At 42.5% G+C, this 12,919-nt stretch overlaps 1 protein-coding gene across 1 annotated transcript; it reads left to right on the forward strand.

Annotated features, from left to right (window-relative positions):
- The first annotated feature begins 6,023 nt into the window (after positions 1-6,023).
- LOC116001435 (cysteine protease-like) lies at positions 6,024-7,846 on the forward strand. The gene is made up of 4 exons (XM_031241313.1): positions 6,024-6,126; positions 7,014-7,282; positions 7,382-7,498; positions 7,589-7,846. Exons 1-4 carry the CDS (start codon positions 6,024-6,026, stop codon positions 7,844-7,846), a joined length of 747 nt encoding a protein of 248 aa, XP_031097173.1.
- The last annotated feature ends 5,073 nt before the right edge of the window (positions 7,847-12,919 follow it).

Here is a 12,919-nt window from a genome sequence, read left to right on the forward strand (position 1 = left end):
GTTTGCACCTTCGCAAGACAGACTAGACAAAATCAAGTATTGCGCTTACCATCGAAATCAGGTCCACAAAACTAATGAGTGTCACGTTTTGAAAGGCTTTATCGAGGATCTGCTGAGATCGGGCAAATTAGCTCAATTCGCTGAGAAGAAGAAAAAAGGCTAGAGAACTTGGAAGAAGTTCTTCAAGAGATCGGATAAGGAAAAGAAGGACAGAGAGCCCGAGCACGGCCGAGAACCCCCTCTAACCAGCAGCAAACAAGCGATACACGTCATCTTTGGAGGGCCAGATGGAGGTGATAGTTCGGAGGAGCAGCGTAATTGGTCTAGAGACTTGTATGTGGGGTTGATCAACTTCGCTCGGCTATAGAAGAGAGCCAGGGTGGAACCCATCACTTTCACTAACCAAGACCTGCCGTCAGACCCCGATCATAATGTTGAGGCTTTGGTGGTCAAAATCGACATCTTGGGAGTAGATGTCCAGAGAGTATGGTAGACTCCAATTAACTCTAGTCAGAACCCCCTTCTCTAGGTTTACCAAAGACATGATTCACCCGGACGGCCTTGTCCAATTACCTGTCGAGGTGGGGTCCCATCTATGGAGTTTGTTGTGGTCAGCTTAGCTTGCGTCCACAATGTTATACTTGGAAGAACGGGAATGCCCAGACCAGAGCAATTATTTCAATGCCCCAACTCTGCATGAAATTCCAGACCCCTAGGGGAATGGGAGTGCTTAGAGGTGACCCTTGGTTCGATTGTCGATGCTATGTTTAAGCCATTTAGAGGCAGGAAATCGGAGTCTCTCGAGTCAACACTATAACTTGGAAAAAGGACGAAGACAAGAAAGAGCAACCCGAGCCTTCTAATGAAATCGAGGAGGTAGTTCTAGATGAAGCCCGACCTGATTGAAAGGTTAAAATTAGGGCGACATTGACCCCTGAACTAAAACACTCAGTATTGTCGGTGCTGCGAGAATACTCGGATATCTTTACTTGGGGATCGGAAGACATGCCAGGCATTGATAGATCGGTGATATGCCATCGATTGAGTGTTAACCCAGCAGCCAAGGCTATAAAGCAGAAGCAACGCCATTTTTCCTTAGATCGCCAAGAGTTCATGCGGAGAGAAGTGAGAACCCTCACTGCGACTAGCCATGTCCGAGAAATAGCGTACCCTGACTAGGTAGCCAATGTGGTGTTTGTCCCTAAGCCGCTGTCCTGGCGAATGTGCATAGATTACACCGACATTCATAAGGTTTGCCTGTTGGAACCCTACCCGTTACCGAGTATCCATCAGATGGTGGATGAGACGGTTGGGGCTGCACTAATGAGCTTTATGGACGCCTTTAAGGGCTATCATCAGATTATGATAGCCAGAGAGGATGAAAGCAAGACTGCCTTCGTAACTCTGGACGGGTTGTTTTGCTATCGGCCATGTCATTCAGCCTTCGCAACGCGGGTGCGACTTACCAAATAACTGAACATGCTTTTTGAAGGGTTGCTAGGCCGGACAATGGAAGCTTACATAGACGACATGCTAGTGAAAAACACCAAGCAGGGTACCCATTAGCATGACCTTAAGGCGTGCTTCGACATCATGCGCAGGTATCAGATGCGGTTTAATCCAGCCAAGTGTATGCTTGTCGTTCAAACGGGAAAATTCTTAGGATTCATGATGACTAAAAGACGGATTGTGCCTAACCCGGTTAAGGTCAAGGCCATTGTGGACACGCAACCACCTACCAACTTCCATGAGGTGCAACAATTAACCAGATGACTGCAGTACTGAACAGATTCTTGTCCAAACTAGTAGAGCGGGCCCACCCGTTCTTCTAAGTTTTGAGGAAGACCACCGCTTTTGCTTGGAGTGTCGAATTCCAAGCCGCTTTTGATAGCTTGAAAGATTATCTTGTGTCGCTGATCGTGTTATCCCGACTATAACCATGTGAAGAGTTGCAAGTTTACTTATCTACATCAGATAGGGTGCTACGCGTAGTCTTATGCCATACTGACCTGTTGTGAATACAAAGGCTGGTGTACTATATCCGCCATGCTTTACAAGGACTCGAATTCCAATATCCCCGCCTTGAGAAGGTTGTCTTTGTGTTGTACATCACAGCAAAGAAGCTTACCCCCTACTGCCGAGGGAGAATTATCCGGGTGGTCACTACCCAATCGATCGGTACCATTCTCAGGACGTTCACATCTTCAGGACAATTGATCAAGTGTGATATGATGCTCACACAATTCACCATTGAGTATACCCCCGATAAAGGGTCAGGCTTTAGCTAACTTTGTTGTGGAATACTCGGCCTAGGAAACCGATCTAGCTGTCATTCCCGACCTTGCAGAGCTATGGTGGGAGGTGGCCACAGATGGGTCGAGTAGTAAGAATGGAGCAGGCGGAGGCATGGTCATCACTTGCCCGAAAGGGTTCAAGGTCTACTATGCCTTGGTATTCCGGTTCAGTCCGACCAACAATGAGGCAGAATATGAAGCGTATATCGCTGGATTGCGCCATGCGAAAGACCTTGGAGCTCGTAGTGTTAAAATCCGAACAAATTCCGCTCTAGTTGTTGGGCAGGTCCTAGGCACCTTCGAAGTGAAAGGTGATTGATTGACCCAATACAATAATCAAGCATTGGCTATAATGGGCGATTTTCGAGCATGCACAATCGAACATGTGCCCCGTACGGAGAACGCGGACGCCGATATGTTTTCTAGGTTAGCAGACGAGGCCTAGAATATATTTCAAAGATAGCCCGGATAGCCAACATTGATGCCCTGCCGGTCGAACTAGTGGGGTTAGAAGAGGAAGACTAGATCACTAACCTGCGTGGTTACATCGAGAACCGGGTGATACCGAAAGACGAGACTAGAGTGCGAAAAGTGAAGCTCTGAGCTCGGTATCAGAAGAAAGTCAAGGTTTACCTTAATGCCCGAGTCCAACCACGGTATTTACAGGTTGGGGACTATGTCATTTGGGAAAGAAAGACCAATCACCCACTCGACGGGGGAAAACTGGCTCAAAGCTGGGAAGGCCCCTACGTCATATCGACTGTAGTTAGGCCCAAAACTTATAAATATGAGACCACCACAGGAAAGCCAGTTGATATGATCTAGAACTCTCAGCACTTGGTGCACTTCTACCATTAGTTCAATCCCATCTATGTTGATTATGCCATTTTGTGAAGAAGAACGAGTCGCATGCTCAAACATGTGTAGGGCAATCCCAACCCTTATTGTAACCCCTTGAACATTGTAGTGGTATCAATGAAGTGTACTTCAGAAAAGTGTACTGATAGAAAGAAGAATAAGTTTGGTTAGGTCAGCCAGTAGGCAAATGATCTTGGGAGCAAGGTGCCCAGTTCAGTTGGTCCTCAGACCTTAAATCCTCGGTCATAGGATGATGGGAGCAAGGTGCCCATCTTGGGAGCAAGGTGTCCGGTTCAGTTGGTCATCGGACCTTAAATCCCTGATCATGGGGTGATGGGAGCAAGGTGCTCAATTCAGTTGGTCATCGGGCCTTAAATCCCTGGTCATGGGGTGATGGGAGCAAGGTGCACATCCTGGGAGCAAGGTGCTCGGTTCAGTTGGTCCTTGGACCTTAAATCTTCGGTCATGCGGTGATGAAAAGAAAAGAAGCGAAAACAAAAACGAAAATGAAAAAATGCACAAAAAGCCTAGAGGCTAGTATTGTCTAGGATCAACAATTTTACCCGGCACAATAGGGTCGGTAGCACCCTCGGAGAAGGGGGCTGGCCCAAGATCGGGAACTTCGTCCGAAAGGACGGCCAACACCTTGGGAAGGTCGTCTTCATCCATTGCTACCTCTAACGCTGCCCGCACTTCCCTTTGCATGACGCCGACTCGTGAGCACCAAGGTCCCATAAGTATACATCCAATCCTTGCCGACCTGTATCTTAGAGAAAGCACAGAGGAAAGCCTCGGCTGGCCCAAGCTCTTTGCAAAGATGATCAGCCAAGAGGGTAGGATCTGCAATGGTGTAAAAGAAGAAGGCCAGCGAGGTACGGTAATCCTCTACCAATATCGACTGAAGCTTAGCACTATCAGCCCGAAGGTTGGTTGCCTTCACGGCCTGGTCGACTGCCTTCGTATGCAGCTCCATGTTTTTCAGCTTTGCATCCCTTCGATTTAAAGCCTTTTTGAGCGACACGACCTCTTTCTGGTGTACATCCTCTGATTCTCTGGCCTGGACGAAGAGGTCGACAATCGAATAGGCCATCTGTCACGGATAGCATGGGTTAATAATTGGGGAACTTGAAAACTGTATTGAACAATGTAGGGAATTTACCTGCATCATGTCCCGAGCTAGACGCTCGCCGACCTGATTTGTCGACCACTCCTTCGTCAGTTCAAGGGGTGCCGCGGCGGAGTAGATTTTTCTAAGTAAAGCGACCTGGTGGTCGTCCCTGTACTTCAAAAGAATGTTGATGATCGGGGTCGTCGAAGTTGGACTGGACCGACAGTGTCGCTTGAGGGGAGCAATCTCCTCGACCTCCACGACCTCCACCTTGGAGACTTTTTCCTTCCATCTCTTGTCCACAGAGCGGGTGACCATCACATCCAACCCAGAGCTGACTTGGTGAGTAGCAGTCAGCAGCAAGCTGGCCAGAACTGTTGACTCGGTCAAAGAGGCTCCCAACTTAGAAGTATCGTCCTTCTTAGTGCCCAGGCTGGTCTTGGTCACTGGGGCGGGAGGAGCGGCTGGAACTGGGAAGCCTCTCATATCTGCAAAAACCAAACAAACGAAATATTAGATCTTGCAAATTTAGTCGATTAATTTGACTTGCAAGTGTCGGGCCTGATTGGTTGTCAATCGAAGACAGACCTGACATGTTCGGCCTAGTTGCTGGAGTCGGATCCGCCACTGTCATGACCACTTTCTTGGGGATGTACTTCTCATCTAGATCATAGCGCGGGGGCTCAAGCTCAGCCCGAGCACACTCATGGGAGGTGCGAAAGGTCCACAGTAGTCATAGAACTCGGATGATATTCGCATGGCCACATTAGAGAGAGCCCGCGTCTTGATGGGGCGGGTGTGGTCCGTATGGTGAGTTGCCTAAGTGCGATGGATGGGTAACGACCAGGGATACCTGACCGACAAGATCCGGTCCTTCCATCCTTTATTATTATTTGGGAGAACCGTGATGCTACACAGGTTCCCCCGTGACTGAATGCACAAGACACCACCGTAGTGCTTGGGAGACAAAGGTCGGATTGAGAAAATGAATTGGAATAGCTCAAGGGTGCATGGAAGGTCGTGTCAAGTGCACATTTGGGGAAAACAGGCTAGAATCCTTTGGCTATTAGGGTTGATCTGCCCGGTCAAAACCCTATAATATTTAATGAAGCCTAGGAGAAGGGCTGAAAGGGAAAGGTGAGTGGGGCCCTTAGGAAATCTAGGTGAATCCCGAGCTAGTTTCCTTGCATCTTATCTATTATATTGCACAGCGACCGGCGAACGTTGAATCTAACCCGGCTGGTCAAGAGAGCGGAGATCTCGTCAATCTCGACCCGAGTGAGGAGACCGTTGTGTTAACTTAGGTTGTCACTATTCAAAAACTTTTCTCAAGCTGATGTAGGAGGTGATGAATTAGGCTGCAGATTAGCCAGCCAGAACATAGCCTAGCGTACGGCCTATGATGAATCAGGTCCCGACATCTTCAGTCACTAAAGGGGCGACGATAGGTCGGGTCTCGGCTTCGCCCGTAAACGAGGTTGGACGATCATCAGGATTAAATCCGGTTGATCGAGATAGCTAGACCAATTCATCCGAGTATGTCTCGACTACATGTATAACTGAGTCGTAATAGGAGATCGAGAAGGAGCCTATCTCGACCGAGTCGTCATAATCTCGGGCTGAGATATTTTGGTTGTCAGAGCCAGACATGTCTTCACCTTAAATGTAAGGAGATACGCCTTAGATTAAGGTGGCTCGGGAAAAAATTATAAGATTGCGCCTAAACTCGGGCTAATTATTGTCAAAATCGAAAGTAAAGCAAAATGACAAGAGCAGAAAGGAAGCATACTGTTAGAGGTTTTTCTTCGGTTAACCGGCTAAGAGAGCAAAGATCTCTGCGGTTCGTATTTCCTAGGGAGTTGATTGGTAGGCTCCGGTCTTAAGTAACTTAAAGTGTAAAGGAGAAGCCATTGTGGGAGCATGCTATTTATAAGGAATCCGAAGTAGGGAAGGCGATTCAAATTCCAAACCCTATCACTAATCCCAAGGCGCCCACTATGAACGTCACGTGTCCTCGAGCAACGGGCCGAGATTGCGTCATCTTGACGCAAAACCCTCGCACAGGGTCTCAGCCGGACCCGGCTATCGGGGCTACTTTTAGCCTAGACCCTTCCTCCCTAGCCATCGTGAGGGCCCAGGCTAGGGGACTACTTGATAAAGATTATCACCCGGGACACAACTGTCCTAGGTAAACGATGTCAGGGCCGTAAAGCATAGAGCTTGGCCGAGACCCTCTCGGATCGTCCCATTTCGACCCGATCTATCCGGTTAATTTTGCTGAGCTATTGCGCATGGAAAGGCCTAGCGGGTCCAACCTTACCCGACCATACCCATAATGGTCGGACCGACCTTCTTCACCTATGGTTATCCCATAGGAACCTTACCCATCGCCTAGTGGCATTTAGCCCTCCAGTAGTGGGCCTTAGTTCACCTTGAAACATTGCAATATTTGAAAAATATCTTTAGATTATTTGAGCTCTTTTTTTTTTAATTAATTTTTTTTATAACTAAGGAACTCATTTGTCATAGAATATTGATGATTTGTTTTTTAAAAAATATTTTTTTCAGGTAAAATTTAATTTCAACAATATACAGGATGAGTTTTCGCACACCAAAAAAAATAAGAATGTATTGCTCCCATTTATAAGGAACCAATATCAATTTGGTAAGTAAAAATAGTTTTATTAATAATTTATTATCTTAATTTTATTTTTATTAATAACTTATTAATTTTTTAAAAAAAATTATTTCAGAGTGTTGTTTTGCTGTGGCTACCGCAGAGGCTTTGGGAGCACTCTGCGTTGTGGAGGGATTACAACCCTTCCACATCGAGTTATCAGTACAAGAAATTTTTGATAATTCACAGAAGCTTCCTGAGAATTCACACCAGATTTTTGAGGATCTACCCTATCGTAATTCAAATAGAGGAGCAGGAAAGTACATTCAAGATTTTGGCATCTGTGAAGCATTGGATTATCCCTACCGTGGTCGCAAGGCGAAAAAGCCTCGGTGCACCGATAGGGTAAGCACGTAAAAATGTAATTAATTAATTACTTAATTAATTACTTTTAATTAACGGTATAATTTAAATATTTTGCAGTTTTCAAAATATAAATGCCAGAAATTTTGGCAATTAAAGACCGCTACCGATGAAAATGAAATACTTGCGGAAATAAGGAGATGCCCAATTGCAGGATTGGTATGGGGAGATGATAATCTCACGGAGCTTGGTGCAGATGTAAATTTATTTTTGTTTATTTATTTATTATTTTATTTATTTACTTATCTATAACTATTTATTTATAACTATTTGTTTTAATATGTTTAGGAAATTTATGATCCTGATCCTACCCAAGCAACTAAAGTGAGAGGACATGCTGTACTGATTACGGGATATGCCACTATAGGTGGTATCCCGTGTTATGAAGTAAAAAATAGTTGGGGTATCGGTTGGGGAGCTCAAGGCTACGGCATGATAGCCAGGCGTGTCATGCCCAAGGTGGTAGCTTTCAAATCTGCATATATTGAACCCGCCGCGAGAACTACTAATAATGGTTTAGCTAGGAGAAAAATGATAAGATGGTGAAGAGCAAACTACAGTTTACTTGTATAACATATTCAGTTTCATTTGATATACATTGTAGTTTCATTTCAGCACAAGTACAGTTTAATTTTGTTCTAACTATAGTTTCATTTGACATTATACATACAATAGTCATGTTATAGTAAGACATGTTATTGAATTTCATTTTATACACGATGTAGTCTGATTACAACACCACTAAATTATAATTCTAATTCAACTATGATTTCATTGGACAATATACACCCAAATATGTGAAACTGTTTAATTTTTCAATTTCATTTTATTTATAATGTAGTTTCATTACAACACAACCACACTATCGTTTCGATATAACTACAGTTACATTGGATAATATACACTCAAATATGTGAAACTGCTATTCAGCTTCATTTCTTATACACTGTAAATTCATTACAACACAACTATAGTATCATTTCGATATAACTACAGTTTCATTGGACAATATACACTCAAATAGTTTTATTGCAACACAACTACAATATCATTTCGATATAATTACAGTTTCATTGGACAATATAAACACAATAAGTGAGAGTTTCATTTTAGATACACTGTAGTTTCATTTTGCTATGAACATGCAAAAAATACAGGAATTGTTATAACTTAACGACAGTCGTTTCTTTACTTAAAGAAACAGTGCCATTTTTTTACCATGGTCCATAGTATAACGACCGTATATATTGCCATTTTATTTATCATACATTACATAATAATGCTTACCTTGTACCATATAAGTGATCAATCGTTATACCATGGACCAGGGCCTATAGTGGTCCAAAAGGCTGATCATTTGTTGTTCAATTCACATTACAAGTGTTTTTTTTTTACCGCAAAGCATGTGCATTACCTGGTAATGTGATGATTAATGGTTAGTATATCATAGATTACTTTAAATGGACGTTTGGTTCACAGAATCTTTGATTACCCAGGTAATATGAGTTTGGTAATGTTATATTACCCTGTTTGGTTTAAGTTATAAGATTACCTGGTAATGTTATATTACCTCAAAGTTGATGTAGCGGTAATATTTCAAGGTGATGTGATTACCCACATTTTCTTAGGTAATCTTAGATTACCTTGAGTTATTCCAACTTTACCCTTGTTAACTAGTCTTTATATAATAATAATAATAATAATAATAATAATAATAATAATAATAATAATATATGTTTATATAATCAAATATTTTTTTTGTATTACATGGAAGGGGAACACCCATTTACATCAAATCAGTTTGCAGTTGCCTCCATATTGGGAGGCCATAACAGTCATCCTCGAGGATCTATGTGATTCCATCTGGAGGCTGATTTAGGAGTGTAATGCCTTTCCGATTAACTGCTAGCTTAGCCAAGAAATCCGCTGCACCATTGACCTCTCTAGGAACAAAGGCAAGGTGTCATATTCCTATGCTTGCAAGTTCTTCCTGCATGTTGCTAGGATGTTGTCTGTGAGGTTTCCACATGATGATCCTTTGGTGATTGCATTTGTAATGACCTTCGAATCACTTTCAAAACACACATGCTTGGCTCCCAATACCTTGGCCAATTGGATTCCTTTGAGAAGCGCCCATGCCTCAACCATATCTTCTAAGCATGAGCCAATTTCGTATGTGAAGCCTGTGAGCCATTTGCCCCGTTCATTTCTGGCTAGCCCTCCGCACCTGGCCTTCTTTGTGGAGGGGTCAAAGCTACCATCCACATTGATCTTTGTCCACCCAGTTGGAGGTGTGTGCCATCTGAGCAGCTTCCAGTCCCAGCACTTCGCTTGCAATCCTAGCGTTTTCAGTTTTTCAAAATGTGCAGTAAATTCAGCCATTTGCGACTGAATCCAAAAGGCATTGTGGCCCACCCTTAAGTGGGTGCCCTTGAAGATTCTCTCGTTTCTCCATTTCCATAACCACCAGGTACCAATAGCAAACAAAACTTTGTTAATTGGCCGGTTGTTTCCATTATATAATCAAATATACATGTGTGTATATTTATATATTTAATTTTTTAATATTTAAGTATTGATATACATTCATAAATATAAATAAATAAATTTTATATATATATTATTGATGACATTATAGTAAATTGATCCATATAACCTTAGGGGGCGTTTGGTTCAGGTAATCTCAGATTACCTAGGTAATGTGAGTCTGGTAATGTTATATTACCTTGTTTGGTTCAAGCTATGAGATTACCTGGTAATGTTATATTATCTCAAAGCTGATGTGGCGGTAATATTTCAGGGTAATGTGATTACCTCCATTTTCTTAGGTAATCTAATATTACCTTGAAATATTCCAACTTTACCCATGTTAACTAACCATTATATATATATTATAATAATAATAATAATAATAATAATAATATTATTATTATTATTATTATTATTATTATTAACAACACCAATCCACCGAAAAGTGGAATTGAACAGGTAGTAATAATAATAATAATAATAATAATAATAATAATAATAATAATAATTATTATTATTATTATTATTATTATTATTATTATTATTTTGTTAAATTATGAGCCATTGAAAAAAAAAACTTACAAATTAACCAAAACATTTTTAAAAGTAAAGTATTTTTACACCTTTCATTTTCTACAAGGGCATTTATGTAATTGAGATAGTATCACCTAAAATATAACCTCCAACCAAACAAGTTAATATTCCATTCCTACAACTTTAACCAAACACATCAGGTAATCTTACATTCCCTTAATCTCACATTACCTCCCCGGAGGTAATCCTATTACCTAAGGTAATCTAAGATTCCGTGAACCAAACGGCCCCTAAATGGTTGATTGTAGGTAAGTATATCAATTTTATCCGAAAGAGTTAATTCCACTTTTGGTCCTAAACTTATTGGGCGTTTGACACTTTTAGTCCTCCATAATAAAAATGGTCAGATTCTAGCCACGCTTTTTGGTCGTTGGACACTTTTAGTCCTCCGTGACTTTTGTCGTCTGCTGACCGTGAATTAGAAGGGTTTTTCAGTCTTTTTATGTTGTCTTGACCGTGAATTAGAGGCGTTGAAGGTTATTACCGAAGGGGTCGAATCAGACGGTCTTCTTCACTCCATTGTTGATCCTGGGAATTTTGTTTAGACACGAGCGTGACGCCGCCAACGTGGACGGCTGCGACCGCGGCTTGGGGTCTTCAGGTGATGGTTTAACGGTGGGTTTGTGCTTCTCGTTGGCGAACAGAGAGTTGAGGAAGTTGGTGAGGCGAGATTGGTTGTTTCATCTTCTTCATATTCGCGTATATCTTCACGGCGGCGGATTTCGACTTCATCAAATTCTCGTGTTCCGGGGATATTGATGACTGTTTGAATAAACTGGAGCCTCATATGTGGAGCCCTGAATTGGAAGAAACAATGGGAAAAAGCTGCACGCGAGGAGATGGAGAAGTATGTCTGGAGGGCAGCGACAATAAGTATTTGCAATGAACATTACAGCTCTGCAATCTGGTTCTGGAGAAAAAAGAGAGCTCTGTTGCTTAGGCCATTCCAATGGCTATTTAAGTGTTTTTTCCAGGCACCAGAAACCCAATACAGGTGATGTCATTCTTGGATGTTTTTCTTGCAAGCACATCACAATCAGTTGTGGTCTTACTATTGATTGCATTGTATTGATGTAAATTATACTCCGAATTAGCTATTGTAAACTCATTTGATTGGAAATATAATTTTGGGAATCTTGGTGTTCTGTAAAGAGGCGGCGGGTAAACATTGCTCACCGATTTCGGTCGGGAAGAACTTAAACAAGAGGTTCTTAGTGACGTCGATGACTTCCGAGTAGACTTCGGGAACTCTGTCTCGGATAAGGAAGACGGCGAGGAGAGTGCGCCGGAACTGGAATCCAAGAAACTCGAGCTAAAGTACAAAGGGTCACCGTCGAAATCCGACAGCAACGGCGACGACGGAGGTTTGTTCCCCTTTACTTTGTTGCTAACCTTTTGTTCCATCCACTGTCGAAACAAGCCCTCCTAAAACTCGCGACATCCTCGTCCTCATTGATTTGAACTTTGGGAGCTGTTGGCGATCGATTAGAACGCTGGGGAGCTGTTGGGCCTGCTTCGCACCTCACCGCGTCACCGTCACGTCTACTGTCGTGGGAGAGAGACTTCTCAAACGGAGACCAACAGCTGGAATGGGCGACGAGGTTTCTCCCCAGTCTCCGGCAACTGCCTCCTCTGTCCGATGGTGGCAGCTTTGGGGGTGATGGCAGCGGCGAAGCTTCTCCGGCGATATATCGGTCGAAGACAACATAAAAAGACATAAAAGCCCTTCTAATTCACGGTCAGCAGACGGCAAAAGTCACGGAGGACTAAAAGTGTCCAACGACCAAAAAGCGTGGCTAGAATCTGACCATTTTTATTATGGAGGACTAAAAGTGTCAAACGCCCAATAAGTCTAGGACCAAAAGTGGAATTAACTCTATCCGAAATTAATGGATTCACTAGATAGGCCTTAAAGTCTGCAACTGATAAAGTTATTGGGCTTGTTTGGTTATTAGCGGTTAGCATTTAGCAGTAGCGGTTACTAAATAGCGGATTGTATTAGCGGGTTTGACCAACGAATTGTATTAGCGGTTTGAAAAAAAATGTTTGGTAAAATTAGCTGTTTAGATTAGCAGTTAACATGTAAAATGACCAAAAGGGTATATAATATATATATATAATAACAATAATAAGTATCATAAAAATAATAATAGCAATAATGTTTAAAAAAAAAAAGAAGAAGAAGAAGAAGAAGGTGTGGAGCCGCTGCGGCTCCCCATTGTAATTTTGTTTCCCTCACTTATCCCACATCGGTGGGATAAGTGAGGAAGGGAGCCTAGCCTCAAGGCTTCGCTAATTCCAGTAGTTTGCCCAGCGGCCTTTGGGCTGCTGGGCAAACTAAAAGTTAATTTTATTATTATTATTATTATTATTATTTATTATAAGGGCATTTTGGGGGATAGATTTTCTTTCCCCAAAATGTTATTGCAAAACGGCGGTTTGGAGCAAATCCGCTGCTCCAAACCGCCATTAACCAAACACCTTTTTAGCATTTTG

The sequence above is a fragment of the Ipomoea triloba genome, chromosome 13, assembly GCF_003576645.1.
Source record: "Ipomoea triloba cultivar NCNSP0323 chromosome 13, ASM357664v1".
In the NCBI taxonomy this organism is placed as follows: Eukaryota; Viridiplantae; Streptophyta; class Magnoliopsida; order Solanales; family Convolvulaceae; genus Ipomoea; species Ipomoea triloba.